Here is a 17,548-nt window from a genome sequence, read left to right on the forward strand (position 1 = left end):
AAACCACAAAGATCCGTCTACCCTTACTACTCTGTAGGCCTGGTTGTATATTTCACCCTCTGCCTTATTAACATTGATATCCACAGTGTGGATGTCAATGTTGATATTCCACACTCACCATCAGTAAATCATTTTTGTAAAAGCTACATTGAACTGTATTTATGGTATCTCTTAGCACCCCTCCTGCGTAAAATATGAACAAGTGCTACAAATGAATACAGTGAGGGCACCTTAGCCCAAATCTGGGTGCAGAATTCATCCTCTTGTTGATACAGCTTTAATACAGTCTCTTAACCAATGAAATGCCATCTTTATGAAAGATAAGACTGTCCATGCTGCTTTTTTTGTTACCTCAGCATCGATCCCATTTATTTATTGACTTCTATAGGTTCAGGTTTGACTGGCAGCCATCTGCACTCTCAGGTCTTCTTCTTCCATCCACCTCCTACACCACCCGCCCGATTGACCACCATGGGGTCTAGAGACTTCAGCCGGTCTGCCCCCCTGCCTCTGGAATTCCTTCCCATAAGACATCCATAACACTGACTCTCTCGCCATTTTCAAATCCTGTCTGAAAACACATCTTTTTAAAATGGCATATTTACTTTAATCACAGGAATCATTTACCCTGCACTTTATCTTGTCTTGGCAATTCTATCTTTCTTTATGCTCTCTATCTTGTCTTGTTAATTTTATCAATCTTGCTTTAACAATGTTGTTCTTTTTAAACTCTCTCTCTTGTAAGGTGACCATGCATGTTTTGAAAGATGCCTAAAAATAAAAGGTATTATTCTTATTCTTATTATTATTCTTATTATTATTATTATTATTATTAATTTGTAATTTATTTATTATAGGATAGCCCCTTGAGATGCAGCATCTCGTTTTCAAGGGGGTCCCAACAAAACACAAAGCAAATTAATACACACAAAACAGTAAATCACAACAAACACAAATACACGAACACAGACAGCTCTCCCTCCCCCTTACTCACTCCTGGACCCACCCAGCACCCTGCCATTAAATAAAACCTTGACAATAGACAGCATCAACAAAGAAAAAGGTATAAATAAAGCACATTAACATACGTCAAAAACAGGAACAGCTTGTTTTTAAATGATAAAACAAAGTTGATTTAAAGCAGTGGAAGGGAGGTGATGGATCTCAGAGAAGGGGGTAGATTATTCCAATCGGATGGGGCTTTGAATTTGAATGACCTGCAACCAATTCCTTTATGGATTCTGGGGACAATGAAGAAGGGCTGTTGCGTATGTCTGAGGGAACATGAAGATGAATGTTGAACCAGGAACTCTAATATTATTATTATAAGGATCAGCAAGTTAGCCCTTTAGTCTCAACTTCCTTATTCACAGATGCAAGAAAGGACAATCTAGATTTTTCTGGTATCTCTTACCAGCTGAACACCAGTGCGTCCACTTGTTAGGTCATGCCTAAATCTCTTTCGCTGTCATCTTCCTATTCAACGGAGTAGCTGCATTGAAGTCCATCATTTTGTCAATGTCAGCCTCTCCCTGCAGTGGAGAAGTGTGATGCAGTCCCCTGGGCTGACCCAAACCAAAAGGGCTTTTTCAGCTGATGGCTTCCTCTACAGCTGGGGTCAGGTTTGTCACGGGGTTCAGAAGGGGTGGTGTAATCCAATGTAAGATAAGATAAGATAAGATATACCTTATTTGTCCCCCGTTGGGGGAAATTTCTTTTGTCACCTTAACATCACCATCATTCCTTACGAGTTAGTTAGTTATGTCATGGGTATGAAGCATAGACTGTATAAATAATGGACGTAATATACGTGACGTCATCCATCTGTTCCTGAGCGCTGTTTTGAAGCCAATCGACGGCGGCAGCCATATTGGAAATGCGGAACTCAACCAGGCAGAGTGTGATGTAAAGAGGCGGAGTTTGAGCCTCCTAGCCAACAGCTATGTGTTCCCATCTAGGAGTCAAGTCAGTCATGTCCTTATTTGGGCAAAAACTCGTAATCTCAATATCTTCTGAACTGTTGCGTTAGAAGAAAATTCACCCCTCGTACAGTGTGTGCCGATAGAGAAATTAGCTATGAAAAGCCGAGCCGTTTTTTGAACCAGGCTGTAAAGATCGTCTTTTTTGAATTGGTGTCTACGTGGTTTCTGGTGTTTCTGCAGCCAGCCTCAAGCGGACGCTCGATGAACTGCAGTTTATAACACTTCTACATGGGCTTCATGTTTTGAGACCGGAGGTTGCTGCTTGGTATGAAGGCTATAGCTAACATAATCAGCAGGAAAGAAACAAGCAGTCTCTCAACTACAGACATCTATTAATTATTTGGCTTAAACTGTCTGCACCTGGTTGCCTTGGAAAGTCTCCATTAGGAGGTAGCCCTAGTTTTAAGTGTGCATGCATGAATTAAAGCTATGTTCAGAGACTTCCTGGTCCAAGAATCTATAGTTTCAAAATGAAGAAGAGCAAAGGACAGCAAGTAAACTTTTTAGAGGGAGTAAATTTCAGTTCACATCTACAGCTTTAAGCAAGCACCCTCATGAACATGGATGCTTGATTTCACAGGGATAACAAAACCGGAGGAAGATTTGGGGCATCACAAACAATCTACTAGTCCAAACTGCAAAGCAGGCACACAGGTCTCAACAATCCACAGAAACAATAACGCATGCAAACACACATCTACCCATTCACGCCTATCTGGCATGTGTTGAGACAGAAGTTATGCCGGGCAGTTTTCTCTGTGGCCTTTGGGATCTGTGATCACAACACAGGGAGAGACAGGGCCGGATGGAGACAAGGAAAGAAGAAAAGAAAGAAAGTGAAGAAAGACAGGAGCAAACAAACAAAACAAACTTGGTAAAGCCCTCTGCTGGGCTGGGGCCGGGACTGGAGTGTGTGTATGTGTGTGTGTGAGGCGATGTGAACAGAGTGGTGGGGATTAGGACAGATCCTGGGCTGTCCAACTCACAGCTGGCTGATGATCCAATCCTGGAGCGCAGCGCAGCGCACCAGCCGCCATGGGACCCCCGGATGCGTGCATGCATCTGTGTGTGTGGAGTGTGTGTGTTTGTGTCTGTGTACAGGCATGTGGATTGGACTGATGTGAGTATCAGTGTGCACATTTGCAGGCATGCAGTTGTACAAACAAGTGTGTGTGTGTGTGTGTGTGTGTGTGTGTGTGTGTGTGTGTGTGTGTGTGTGTGTGTGTGTGTGTGTGTGTGTGTGTGTGTGTGTGTATGCTAATCAGATGAAAGGTAGGGCTATCCGAAATCAAGCAGAGGCTTTTTGTGCTTCATTGCTTCATGTGCCCGGTTTGAAGGTGGGCTGTGATCATTTGGGCCACGAGAGGAGGACAGAATGAAAGAAGGGAGTGAGCAAGTTGCAGCAACAGAATCAAAGAGCTGCCTTCCAAGGCTGGCCCCAAAAAACGCCTTCCAGCCTCGCTACTGTGAATCTCACGCTCCTTCTGACAACACACACAAACACAGCAACAACACAGAGCGGCACACAGCAGCTACAAAGAGTGTGTGTGGCTCTGTAGTGAAGAACAAGAGAGGGCAAACAGAGGCATGACTATGAATGAACTACATGTTCTGCATAACCCCAGAAGGGCAACAGATAGATAGACAAAGAGAGAGAGGAAGCAAGAGACAGAGGTAGAGAAGGAGAGGAGGGAGACATGCTTAAGGTTTTAATTGTTTCGTTTGGAACAGCATGAATAAAAGGAATAGAGAGCATGACAAGTAAGGAAAAAGGGATTAACAAAAAAAGGAAAAGTTCAAAACGTGGCCCTGGCCCTAGGATGGACCAAGGCTGTGACCAAAGCTCAGCAGGTGTGTTTGTGACATGTAGATGTGCGTGCATGTGGGCATCTAAGCTTACGTTCCAAGATGCTAAAAAAGGATGCCTTAGTTCCCTGTTTGGTAAAATGTCCTCCTACATATAAGAATTTAACTTTAAAAAGTCAGAAGCATGTTCTGATACTTAAAGACTAACATCTATATTGCATTATGCTGCTACCAGCCAGAGTTGTAGCTTGGGTAATGGCTTCTGCCCAAGCGGCAACCTCTGATCTAAAAATATGAGTTCAATGCGGAAGTGCTAAAAACTGCAGTTCATCGAGGATCCACTTGAGGCTGGCTCTGGAAGTACCGGAAACCACATACACACCAATTCAAAAAAGCCCATCTTTACAGCAGAAATCAACATGTTTACAGCCTGGTACAAAAGACAAGTGTAGTCTGGATAGCTAATTTCTCAAGTGGCACATACTCTACGGGGGGTGATTTTTTTTCAAACGCGTCAATTTCGAAAATATTGAGATTACGAGTCTTCAAATGAGAGGCACAGCTGACTTGATTGACAGGTGGGAACACTGTAGCTGTTGGCTAGGAGGCTCAAAGCCCGCCTTTTTACGTCACACTGGCTCGACAGCAGCAATATGGCCGCCGCCGCAGATTGGCCTCAAAACAGCGCTTCAGAAACAGATGGGTGACGTCACGGATACTACGTCCATATTTTATACAGTCTATGCTTCTGCCGTAATGCCATAAAGCTCTACTAGCTGGATGTAAAACAGAACACATGGCAGAGGGTGGCGCAGCTCAGTTTTTCAGTATTTTGAGTCAGAATATGGAGATAAAGTTGTACATAGGCTGTGTTTGGTTAAACAGGCATATAACTGACTTAAGGAAAGTGTAACCAGCACAGGCATGTGGATGCCAACCTGCAAGGAGGACCAAACACTGGTGGTGCTAGCTCTGCTGATGTAAGACAAACTTGGCAAAGAAATTTGAGATTTTTTGCCCACAGACTCTTTGATCCTTTGTTTGACCACATTAAATCATTTTTTTCTCAATTTTGACTGCTTTCTGAGCATTTTTTTACGATTGTGACGTAAAGAGGCGGGCTTTGAGCCTCCTAGCCATGAGCTACAGTGTTCCCGCCTGTCAATCAAGTCAGCTGTGCCTCCATTGGAAGACTCGTAATCTCAATATTTTGAAATAGCCGCGTTAGAAAAAAATTCACCCCCCTCACAGTGTGTGCCGATCGATAAATCAGCTATCCAGACTACACTCGTCTTTTGTACCAGGCTGTAAACATGTTTATTTCTGCTGTAAAGATCAGCTTTTTTGAATTGGTGTGTATGTGGTTTCCGGTACTTCTGGAGCCAGCCTCAAGTGGACCCTTAGTGAACTGTAGTTTTTAGCACTTCCGCATTGGACTCATATTTTTAGACCGGAGGTTGCCGCTTGATACTGACATGGAGGTCTTTAAAAACTTTTGGTGCTGTATTTACTCTTCACTTTTATTTACACATCTGTTCCCACTCAACCAGTGTGAAAAACAAAGGTGTGTTATTTCCATGTCCTCCGATTCGTGTAAATTCCTCGACACAACATTACTTTCTAAAATCTTTGATCTCATGCTCGACATTAAATATGATTATTTAAAACTGAATGTGAACATTCTTCTAAGGCACTACTGGAGGGAAAGACACCAAAATGATGTCAGTGTGAGAAGTGGCTTTTACTACTAATGACCAAAAATTGAATTTGAATGGCTACATGCTCAGCCAAGTCAACAGCTGTCAAACACCCAGTATGCATCTGCAGAGAGATAAAACTATAAACTCTCTCATCCACAGACACCCGCACACATGGCAGTTAAATGGTTTAGTCCAGTGGCTCCTTTAGTACAGGTCAAAGTCATCATGTTGCCATATTAATATGCATGTCATTCTCCACAGCTGGCTGCAAACACACTTACACCCACACACACACACCCACTCACAAACACACCAACACAGTCCTTTCCTCATCCCTTAAACACATGACAGCCCGCCATGCAGCCAATGTGTAAGCGCTGGCCAGCTGACAGACAAACACACTTAAACACAGATCAAGCCAGGGGCTGCGGTGGACCACCGAGCTAACAGACACACACGCAAATACACGTGCATGCACACACAGATTACACAAACTTACATCCCGCAGCCTCGAGCACCACAGGGCACCACTGCCACATCTGTGCCCATCTCAGACACCTCGGCTGTGGGCAGCGGGGGTGAGACAGTGCCCTGGGCGGCTGGCATGGGCTGGCATGGCCCTGGCATTGGCTAGTGTTAGAGGGACCTACAGCCAGCTGATGACAGAAGGGAAAGCAGGAAGGGGAAAATGAAGAGAGGAATTTAAGGGGCAGGGAAGAGAAGAATGTGAAAGAGAGGAAAGAAAAGTAAAAGATGGGCAGATACAAGCTAAAGGTGAGAGCTGCTGGTAAAATAAAGGCATGAAATGAAATGATGGGACAGATACATAGATGGAAGGATAACAGAAGAAGTGATAGAGGGAACCAACCAAGGAAATGATAGAGAGAGGCAGGAATAGATTAAAAAAAGAAAGAAGGTGGAGGTAGGAAGGAGGGGAGCCGGTAGCGCCTGTCGTGAGAACGGGTGCAGGGCAGTGGCAGGTGGCACTAAGGCCAGGCTGTCCAGTGACCATCAGCCACACTTTTTCCTGTGTGTGTGTCAGTGTGTGTGTATGCGTGCACGCCAGGGACAGAAGAAAGGCTCAGGCGCCATTTTGGCTCTGCTGGAGCTGTTGCTGGGATGGGCACTGGCCTGGTGGCACAGACCGGGCACTGTGTTTATGTGTGTGTGTGTGTGTTGCATTATGTTGTGGCATGCTTAACAGGATTAGAGGTGACCTGGTGAGGTCCAGTTGGTGCCGGGACCATGGCACAGCGGCGCGTATGTGTGTTAATGTGTGTTTATGTGTGTGTGTGGTTTGTATAATAGGATTAGCCGTTACCTGGTGCGGTACAGTTGGTGTGCTGGTCTGAACTGGACTGGACTGGGCTGTGCTGGGCAGGAGCTGGGCAGAGGGGAGTGCTGTGTATGTGTATGTATATGTGTGTGCGTGTGAGTGTGGTGGCATGTATAATAGGATTAGGTACTACCTGGTGAGGTGCAGTTGGCGCTGGGCATTTGCCAGCTGTTCTGCTAGGCTCAGGGCTTCGGCCTGCCATTGGCTCCCGTCCTTTTGGACCGCCTCCAGATGCTGCCGGCAGCCAACCAGCTCTGAGCTCAGCCTTTCCACTTCCTGTCCCGCAGAGATGGACGGAGAGAGGGAAGAGGAGGTGAGGAAATCTTTCACAACAAACCACCTTATGCCCTCAGATAAACAACATGTTAGAGGCCTTGATTGATTATCACGTGACCTCAAGAGTTAGATGAGGACATCGCTTCATCTGAATTTGAAAACTGGTTTATTCTAAATGCTAAAATCATATGAAACATTAGAGCAGTTCATATATTTGAATACGGCACAATATTTAACAGGCTCTATGTCAGTTAAAAGTGTAACCATTACACTCTCTTCAGTGCATAGCATATAGACACATTATATCTGCTGCACAACTGAAGCTTGATCAAATTGGAAACATTTATACATTTAGGAAGAAAAATATCTGAGGAGGTCTGGATAACACCGCAGTACAGCTTCACCAAAATACTGCCTGCCTTCTAATCGTCACCTTATTGTAAAGACTGAGTGATCATTGGTTATCTAAAATGACAACAGGATTGATTAAAACTATTGAAAAAAAAATCTACACCCCTCAAACACAAAGCTGATGTACCTGTGCAGCCTTTTCCATCCGTCTACTGGTCTTGGTGTTGAGCTCTCGGAGCTCACTCTCTGCCTCCTCTTTTTTCAGCTGGGCCTGGCTGAGTTGATAACGCAGATCCACACACACCTAAAGATGACGGACAATTATTAAAAAGAGCCAGCCCTTTGATACACAAATATTACTTTCTGTAAGTTCCTCAATAATTTCCCAGATTTAGATTTGCCTTTTCAACACCTCACCCTTACCCCATCTAGGAAGGTTTTTCATTTGCATCATCAGTCCGTGTTATGTACTCAGCCCTTTAGCAGGCTCTGTGAGTTTAACCTCCTTAAAGCACCAAGTTTGATTTCGGGCAATTAAATCCCGCTACTAATTATATGATTACTGAAAGTTAATTCTGTATGTTCAAAATGACTCCTTTAAGTGCTTCTTCACTTTATCATCATTGTAGCAATAATAAATATTGGTGTAACAAAATAAAAACACATGACTGTGAGATCATAAAAATGTGCAACACACTCAGAGATAAGAGTTTAACACAGAAACTAGTGCTGGTATTGAAATCATTCAGATGCTTCAGCAAGAGATGCAAACCTACATAACAATATTGTTACTGCCGTGCTACCATTTATACTTACATAGATTTACAAAACAACATAATTCAAACCCGAGCAACGCAACTACACATGCAGCTCCATTATCTACCTAACTGCAATGAATTTGTGCTCGAATAGCAAATTGAATCTTCCGGCAGCCTCATTTTAAGACTGAAATAGGTTAACCTTTGCTGCCTCCCAGTGGCTTTACAACAGCATTACAAGAAGACAATACAGACTTCTATGGGGCCAAAACGATGACTTTAATGTTTGGTATTGAAAATAAAATTTGGCATTGAAAACACACTCTGAAACTGAAAAAAGAAACATTGGCATTGAAACACTTGTATTGTAAAAAAATTGTAACGGCATCAAAACAGGTATTGGCATTGAAAACGTTTCACTGAAGTTAAGATCACAGACATCAAATGTTATATTATAGAAATAATATGACTAGAAATGTTTGTATTCTAATATGATTTTGAGATTTTGTAAATCATGCCCTCATAGCTCCTCCCCTCAAACCCTCCCCTCCACGCCAAAAACTGTGACAAAAAGTTGAAACTGAAAAAAACGATCATTGGAAAAGAAACTGCATTCAAAAAAAGAAAACGTCATTGAAAAAAAACAATCTGTCATTGAAAAAAATGAGATCAAATAAATATAATATGATTGTTATTCAAAAACATATTAGAATGCAAAAATTACTAGAAATTAAATAATGTAACATTTGATATGTGTGATTTTAACTTCAGTGAAACTTTTCAATGCCAATACCTGTTTTGATGCCATTACAATTTTTTACAATACAAGTGTTTGAATGCCAATGTTCCTTTTTTCAGTTTCAGGGTGTTTTCAATGCCAAATTTCATTTTCAATACCAAACATTAAAGTCATCGTTTTGGCTCCATACCACTTCTGCCAATCACTGAGAGTGATCTTTACCCTTTCGCCTTCAAAGTCAGAATCGTATTAAAAGAAAAAGTGCATTTCTATCTTTTATTACAATACAGGGGCTGTTTCCTTCAGTCCTTTAAACAGCCTTTCCTACCAACTGTGAATCAGAACAAAGTCTGAGCAAACACCAATGAAGAGTAAAGATACGTATAGGTTAACTGGGGGTTTGGTTGGACAATGTGCACAGTGTACCTTGGTATTGTCTTGTTCCTGAGTGGTCAGTCTGTGGAGAGTATCATCCAGTTGATTGGTCAGCGAGCTCTTGTCTCGATGAGCTCTGTCTAGCTGCCCTTCCAGCTCAGCAACTTGCTGGGAGAGGCTGGACACCTAAACCCACACACAGTTTCACTGAACAATAATCCTGTTAGTGTTTCCTGTTTGCAGCACTTTTATGGGCTTATACAAAGATGTGACATATGTTATTGAATGGAACTTTAATCTCATTCTTCTACTAAACAAAATAAGCATCCCCCTTCCATATTTCTAAAACAGCAGTGAAGTACGAGAGATGTAACTCAATACATATGCTATAGTTATCTTAACACAAGAAGGGAATGAGTGAAATTACTGTATGTGCCAGCTCCTCTTTCTGTTTGCGAGCCTCAGCTCGACCCTCCTCTCTGGCCTCAGCAAGTCTCTTTGGCAAAGCCTGTGCTTCTTGTTCTCTTTGTTCCCTCTGTCGAGTGAGCTCCCTGGACAGCTGCTCAAACTGCACCTCCACCTGCAGGCATACAGACAATGCAATTGGTTTGCTGAACGGAGTAGACCACAGTAGAAACAGCAAACAACATTTTGGAGTACAACTTTAGGGTAATCTTTTCTCCTCGTGGACACAGCTTTACAAATGTATTAAAAAAAAGTTTGGCAAACACAGAAGGAAAGGGTGTGTATATGTTTCTCTGACCCTCGCTTTATACAGATTTGCTTCTTCAGCCATCTCCACGGCCTGTTTGACCTGAAGACAGGCTGACCACTCCCTCTGTTGGGCCTCCTGTTGACTGGCACGCACAGCTTGCAGAGCCACAAGTAACTCATCACGCTCCCTGAAAGTTTGACAAACAAGAAATGCACACGTAAAATACTGGGTAAATTATTTCTGCATCTGTGTGTGTGCGTGTGCATGTGTGTGTGTGTGTTTGTGTATACATCTACTGACTTTGTGAGCCTGTCAATGGCCTGGACATGTAGATTCGTGTGAGTCCCGGCCAATACAGCCTCATGCTGTGCACACTTCAGACACAATCCTGCAACACAAGGGGCCCCGCCAGACCTCTGTTTATCTGCAGCCTGTTTCTCCCTGTGTCTCAGACGAACTTTCAGCTCCTCACACTCCCTTTGACTGACTGACAGATCCTTCCTGAGGATGGAAGCAAGACATGAAAGTGAAAAAACAGAGGGGGCACAGAGTCAAATAGGGAAATGAAAAATGCTCTTATAATAGAAGAGAAGAGAAATGTGACTGGCTACTCTTTAGTCATATTTAGAGTTTACACAGACCTAAGAGAGATGACCTGAGCCTCCAAGCTTCCAGTCTGAGCCTGGTAGATCCCTTTCAACTGTTCCTGGTGAATAAAGACATTTTCAAAACAGAATATTAGTGTACCTTTAAAGAAGAATAAAACATTCAAACCTAAGCCTAACCTGGCCTAAAACAAACAACACAAAAATCTATGATAGTGAAGAAGTTTTATGAATACTGTAGGAGCCATGAAGGATTCAAATGTTCATATAGTATCTTATTTTGAGGTTTAGGGTAGGTTATTGTTTGTATATGTTTTGTGGTTTTATTTTTGTTGTTTGTTTATGGTATGGTTCATTATGGGGTCAGTTAATTAGGTTATTTAGGTGTCATGTGTTAGGGGCGGGGATATTGAGTTCATTTAGGCCACCTGTTTTCTTTTGTTTGCAGGTAGAGAGAGGGGGTGAGCTGGGTCTTCGTACTTTTTGTTGACCGCTTATGATTATAATTTATGGCTTATTTTAGCTATTTTCTGTTTGTGCACTTTATCATGAGTTGATTATCCTTTTTCGTTAATAAAAGGTAAAACATACTTTTTTGTGCATTAGTGATTTTTGCTTTTAGCGCGTCCGACACTAACTAGGCCCAACCTCAGCCTCTTAGCAGCTTTCGGCTCTTTGTAGTCGCTACAAATACTGTAAACTATGCAGGTTGCAGGTGGAGTAGAAGAAGAGAACGGTAACTCAGAGAAAGGAGAGAACAAATCCACCATCCCTACCAGCTCGTTTTTCCATGTGGTGTGTTCAGGACTCTGCAGCACACTGTGGCCTGATTTGGAGGCTGCCAAACTCTCATTCACCTGAAGAATAGATCAGGACAGATCATGAGCTGCTTTCTCAAAGAAAGTTTCAACCTAAGCATGGGCTGATTGAGACTTCTACTGGACAGTGTTCAGGGAAGTAAAACTGCTGCAATCATTGCTATATATAACAATGTATGCTGTATATAACAACTTAACAACTAACTTTAGATTATATCTATGACCATAACTTCCGCATGGTAATGATTGTAACTGTATTTCTGAAAATCTGTCAAAAGTATTTCATCCATTATTTGACCTATTATGCTGTATGTGCCCTAATATGAATAGAAAGGACACCAACATGAACACATTACCGTGGCGTTTCCGATGGTGTAATCTTTCAAAGAGTCCTCGGCAGCTTTGGATTTAATTTCTGAATGCAGCTTCTCGTTCTCGATCACCACCACTCTGACCCGCTGTTTCAACCCCTGCAGCTCTTCCTAAAGTCAGACATATTGGAGGGATGATCCAAAAGGTATCAACATTATCCAAATAAAGAATTTGAATATAAAAAACCCACACACACATACATTTTCTGACATACTTTGCAAAATTTGACCTCAGCTTCCAGGTGTTGGATGTACTCTGACTGGTTGTGACTCATTGGGACCAGATCCTGAAAAGCAGGCAAACTGGACCTTCCTTCCTGTTGAACCCTCTAACAGAAGAAGAACAGAGTGATTAACAAAAACGTGTCGCACAATGGAATAGCAGGTAAACATTGATACAATCTGTTATGGGTTTTTTTTTTTGGTCTACAAATCAGTTTTCCAAACAAAGCTGCACGCTCTACCTTGGACGGAGACTGTTTCTTTGAAGGTGAGAGAGATGAAGGAATTTCTTTACACTGCTTCAGTAGAAGGCTCTTCAACTGATTAACTACAATACCAAAAGACACAAACACAATCACACACACACAAAATGTATTTTTGTCACAACTTTGTGCACAATCTGTCATCAAGATAGTAGAGTAGGGAAATCTCCAGCTCCGTGCCAAGTCTTTGTCAGACAAACATCATGCAGTCATTCGCAGGGTTACCTGCTTCACTCTGTGTCTTTTGGCTCCATGCAGCCTCCTCTGACATGGCAGTGAAGGGTCTAACATCACTGCCTCTGGGCTCCTCCACCTCTTCTCCATCAGGCGTCAGCTGATCCAGAGTACTGCTCAGCTGCTGTATGCTCTGGTTAGCCCGCTCTGAAAACAATGTGTATACAGAGTGTCATAAAGTACATGATAGGTGTGCCTAATGACAGTTAAACTTGTAAAAAGTAAAAATCTAAATTAAATAAATGGGACATATTACTTTTTTGCACACAACAAATACAACAATAAAACAATGCAAACTCTGTCTTTTAGTTAAATCTATAATTGCTTGCATCACTATTTCTAAATGTTAATGTTAAGTCCAAATGTCTAAAACATTTATTCACTTTCTACAGTGACTTAGTATAGCTCCTTTACTGAATACTGCTGAATTCTTCAAATAAGTTGCACCTTTGTGATCAATTACACTGTAATAACTAACTCAAATCTGATTATGAAGCCAAAGTGTTTGTTATGTTGAAAAAGTAACCATAGATGATACATTTCCATCAGGATGCTTTGCCTTACAATCAGTGGTGGACAAAGTACACAGCTTCATTACTTAAGTCAACGTATAGATACTCCAGGTCCAATATTACTCCAATACAATTGAAAGTTGCTCAGTCAAATTATTGCTTGAGTTAGAGTACTGGAACACATTCTTTTAAAAATACTTAATTATTCAAAGTACTTTTGAAAATATCTCAAAACTTAGCATCATCACAAAGCATGAGTGCAGTCAAGACTACATAGAAGTACATTATGTTTATTTAGAAACCATTACTTGAATCTCTAAAAACTATACCATGGAATAAAAACAGGAACTAAGTTACTCCAAGCACAGACAACTTAGTTTGAAATTTTCATCTGGAATGAAAAAATGTTACATAGCTCAACACGCTTTCTCAGGTTGGACAGTGAATGTTTGTATGTTTACGGCAGAGTGGGAAACAAGAGGAACATTTCACAATACGTATCATTCTTCATTTAAAAACCTCTAACACAGGCTGAAGATGGACATGGGTGTTCAGGTGGAGAATTATAGCAATCATTACCACCTCTACATGAACTGCCTGATCTGAGTGATATTTTCTCTGTGTTTGCTCCACGTTCAACCATGGAGACTCACGATATACAGGTACAACTAAACCACTGAGACAAACAGCACTACACAAACACTTTTTACTGTCTTAGGGATCAGATTTCAGAAAAGAGAAGGAAATTCATGAGCTGACTTCAAAGCAAAAGTAGTGAGTAACTAGAGCATTGATAGAAATGTAGTGGAGTAAAAAGCACAATAATTGTCTTCTGAATGTAGTGGAGTAAAAGTAATAAATATCCCCAAAAAATAATACTCAAGTAAAGTACAGATACTCAAAAAATTTACTTTAGTACAGTACTCACGCAAATTTACTTTGTTACTGTTCACCACTGGTTACAATTGAAGTGGGGATCAGTCGGAGAGCAACAGGTGGGAGTGGCATGTTCTTTAACTGCACCCCTGATGGACTAACTCGCTTGGGCCATTTTGGGACACAAGTGTCAGCTAAATGAAATCATCATAACTTTGTATGCAACGTAACTCCATGGCTAAAACTGAAAATATCACATATGAACAAGGTTTACCTTTCACACTGGGCTTTTTAATTAGTCATTAGCAAAATAAGCTAAGGTGCAACTCAAACTTACGTCTCAGCTCCTTGTGATAAGCACCTAGCTGCTCCTCTTCCTCCTCGTCTGAGTCTAAGGGTTTCATTAATTCTCTACACACGCTGGATCACGCTTTGTTTCAGACTTCACATGCTATCCTCATAAACTACAACAACTGCACGTCGTCACGGTCACTGGTTCTCAGCAGAAACAGGTTCGTTTTAACACCTCTGCCCTCCTGAGCGGGCGGTGTTCTCGGCTTTACTATGTAATCTGTGTATTATCGCCTTATCGCCCGTTGTGGATTTCAGTCCATGAATTTCAAAACAAGGTAACCAGCTGCAAACCGCGCCGACTTCCGTCAACTCAGCCGGATGCTGGGAGTTGTAGTCATATGTCTATGGTTGTTGTAGTCATTTCTTTGGAGACGCAGTTAGTAGTTGCACGCCCGCCCCTCAGCGGTGAATACGGGGAATTAAAGACTAGTTTGATTCAAAACATTTGACAACAATATCACAAGTGATACCCTTTGTTCATTCTTCAAATAAAAAGTATCTATTATTATGCCATGTAACGAAATATTGCAAGATAAAACTACTTTGAAAATATGTTAGGCTCCAGTTGCATTATCATGAGACATGAAAAGCTTGTGTTTTGCTCTTGCAACCAAACTGCATGATGATCAAAGGCAAATAACCAGTTTTTAATATTGAGATATAAACATTAAAAATAACATGTATTCTATTATTTTGATTTTTCTTATTTTTAATTTTGCTATATATTGTTTTATTATTTGAATTGACTGTATTTTTCAATTAACTCGCAGAGAAAATAGTACCCAGCTCTGGCCAAGCAATATTTACCACATTTGTTTGGGTATTCAAGGCTTAATATTTTCACCAACATTCTTGTCTAAGGTTGAGCAAAACTTGGCTGTGACTTCTGGGCTTAAGCTGCATCCCAGACTGTCAGCTATCTGCATATGTGGATGTTAGCTTTGCAAGCTGTCAGTTAGTTGCAAACAGACAGGCAAGATCAGTTACCTTAGCAGCTATGAAAAACTAACAGAGATAGATTATACAGTTTGTTTGTTTTTACCATAGACTGTATTCCTTATGGAACAATACTCAGGTTGTTCACTATGCCAAATAAATATCAAAATGTGAAAGTACTGCATCACAAGACAAACATCTAAATTCTCATATTTTGACTTGAATAGAAGTTCTGAAGTGTTTGCATAAGAAATTACCTTATAGGTTCTTTGTGGTACCTTTTGTTATTTTTAATTGGAAATTACTGACCCCAGTGAGAAAGTTGCTGCTACAGCAGACACTAGAAAAGAACACGAACATAAGATTGCAAAATAACCGTTTTTTATAACAGAGAAACAGCTTTATTTTAGACTCTTGTGGCTATACAGAGCACCTGATGTTCGGAGTGGTTTGTACCAATTTGCTGTGCTTTGCTCTGTTGACTTTCAATTCTCTTATCACCCTATTTTTGCAGCTTAGTGAGTCATACTTGAGGAGCACTTCCACATGTATATACAGAATTTCTCATGAAGATCTGATTGAAGGCGAAGGCCTAGATGATCACTTGCGGGATTACTCAGAAAAACTTTTTAGTTCATAAATAGGATGTGTTGTGAAATTGTGGACATTTCATAGAATCCCATTCATACACCATGTGTACTTAGTAGAATATAAGTGGTTTATTAACCACTATATAGTGATTTTAAACAAATAAGGGTATTTCAACTTTTGATCAGTTACCTGGAATTTTTTTTTTTAAGTTTAAATGAGTAAGAATATTTTTTAAAGAAAAAAAAATGCTGCATCAGTTTATTATGTAGGCAATGACGTACAAGAGGGTGGCCATTATAGCAAAAATAAACCCTGAAAGAGAGATGCATATCAAATAAAAGTAGTTGACCTCTTTTTATTAATGACAAACAAAATGGAGTAATGTTTAAAATGAGATTAGAATCTGAGATTGAGATTATTCATTTTACAAAGATTGACTACAAGAGCACACAAGTTCTAGTTACAGAAGACAGAGACAAGGGAAGTTTTCAAGTGGCATTCTGTGTACTATTCAGAGGAAGAGTATATCTCAGATCTATGTTGGCTGCTGTTCACAAAAGGGTCAGATAAAGGTAACCATGGATACACCCTCTTCCTATTTCATAACAACAGATAACTTCCTGCTGATTGAGACACAAATGTACTTTTGATTTTTGCGACATTTAAGTTTCTCAATAGAAGAGACGGTGAGTCAGACTTTGGTGGGTTCATTCATAAATAGACACTGTGGTGTGTTCTAGACTCAACTTGAAACACAGTTTGCATACTTGTGAATTTTGGTCATTCTAAAAAATTGATTTTGGTAAATTTACATTCATGAATTTGGCCACTGGAGAAGTGAAAGCTACAATGGTCTGATAATGGTCTGTTGGTTTCAAACTAGGATTGAGCTCTTCATATAATCCTGAGTTTGTATAAAATCAATGATTACAGCTTTAGTACTACAATATGATAGAGCCCATTTATGATGAAGCCTCCATCTGGTTAAATCAAGTTATGACCTTTATGTTTTATTTTACATTGTGTTTGCTATGGCTCATATTCCTGGATACACTTGTGTTAATCATACACTAATACACAGAAACTTTAAGTTAAAGTACTACCTCCCTTTTATGAGCACCACTGGCCTGTTCATACACAATGCATACAGAGAGGCCTGATCATTGTAATACCAGAGATGCTATTTTATATTACTATTTTATAACTACTTTAACAACCATATGTGAAGGACATATCCAACATTTGACACTGATCTAAATGAGATTTTATAAGTTGTTAATTCAAATTGCTTTTGTATATTGTTAAAAAATTAAGACTGGGCCTTTAGTTCAACATGATCAGTTTGGATTTTCAGCTGAACAGTAATGTGACAATATGTTTATAACATGACTTTGATAATAAGCAAGCAGACCCAACTCATCTGCTTCTAGTGTGCATGGAGAAGGGGAACAGCCAGAGGTCGTATCTCCAGGAACTACCGAAGAATAAAGAACCACTTTATCAAGGACAAAAAATCCTATGTTTGTGCCCTGATTGTTGCCGTATTTTCAAACTCAGAAGTCCACATTACGTATTCCAAGTCAACTTAAAGTACAGCTCAAGTTTGTTTTGTGTCTAATTTGCAGTCTATCCTATTTTCTTTGATGGTCTTGTCCTGTTCATGAATATAGTTGGTCTGTTATGATGAAATATCTAATCCTGCTGTCTTTTTTGCAGTGAAATGTCTCA

General features: G+C 40.6%; 1 protein-coding gene across 1 annotated transcript in view; it reads right to left on the reverse strand.

The window, feature by feature from the left end:
* The window catches only part of sdccag8 (SHH signaling and ciliogenesis regulator sdccag8), a 56,143-nt gene extending 41,429 nt beyond the window's left edge, over positions 1-14,714 (reverse strand). Inside the window, exons 1-13 of the mRNA XM_034681642.1 lie at positions 14,277-14,714; positions 12,543-12,698; positions 12,297-12,382; positions 12,048-12,161; positions 11,818-11,943; positions 11,420-11,500; positions 10,680-10,744; positions 10,339-10,539; positions 10,087-10,225; positions 9,751-9,903; positions 9,375-9,509; positions 7,639-7,755; positions 6,958-7,100 (exon numbers count right to left, since the gene is read on the reverse strand). Of these exons, the coding sequence (XP_034537533.1) occupies positions 6,958-7,100; positions 7,639-7,755; positions 9,375-9,509; positions 9,751-9,903; positions 10,087-10,225; positions 10,339-10,539; positions 10,680-10,744; positions 11,420-11,500; positions 11,818-11,943; positions 12,048-12,161; positions 12,297-12,382; positions 12,543-12,698; positions 14,277-14,343 (1,583 nt within the window). The 5' untranslated portion in view covers positions 14,344-14,714. The remainder of the gene's footprint in view (positions 1-6,957; positions 7,101-7,638; positions 7,756-9,374; positions 9,510-9,750; positions 9,904-10,086; positions 10,226-10,338; positions 10,540-10,679; positions 10,745-11,419; positions 11,501-11,817; positions 11,944-12,047; positions 12,162-12,296; positions 12,383-12,542; positions 12,699-14,276) is intronic.
* Between the last annotated feature and the right edge of the window lie 2,834 nt (positions 14,715-17,548).

Source organism: Notolabrus celidotus, chromosome 4, assembly GCF_009762535.1.
Source record: "Notolabrus celidotus isolate fNotCel1 chromosome 4, fNotCel1.pri, whole genome shotgun sequence".
In the NCBI taxonomy this organism is placed as follows: Eukaryota; Metazoa; Chordata; class Actinopteri; order Labriformes; family Labridae; genus Notolabrus; species Notolabrus celidotus.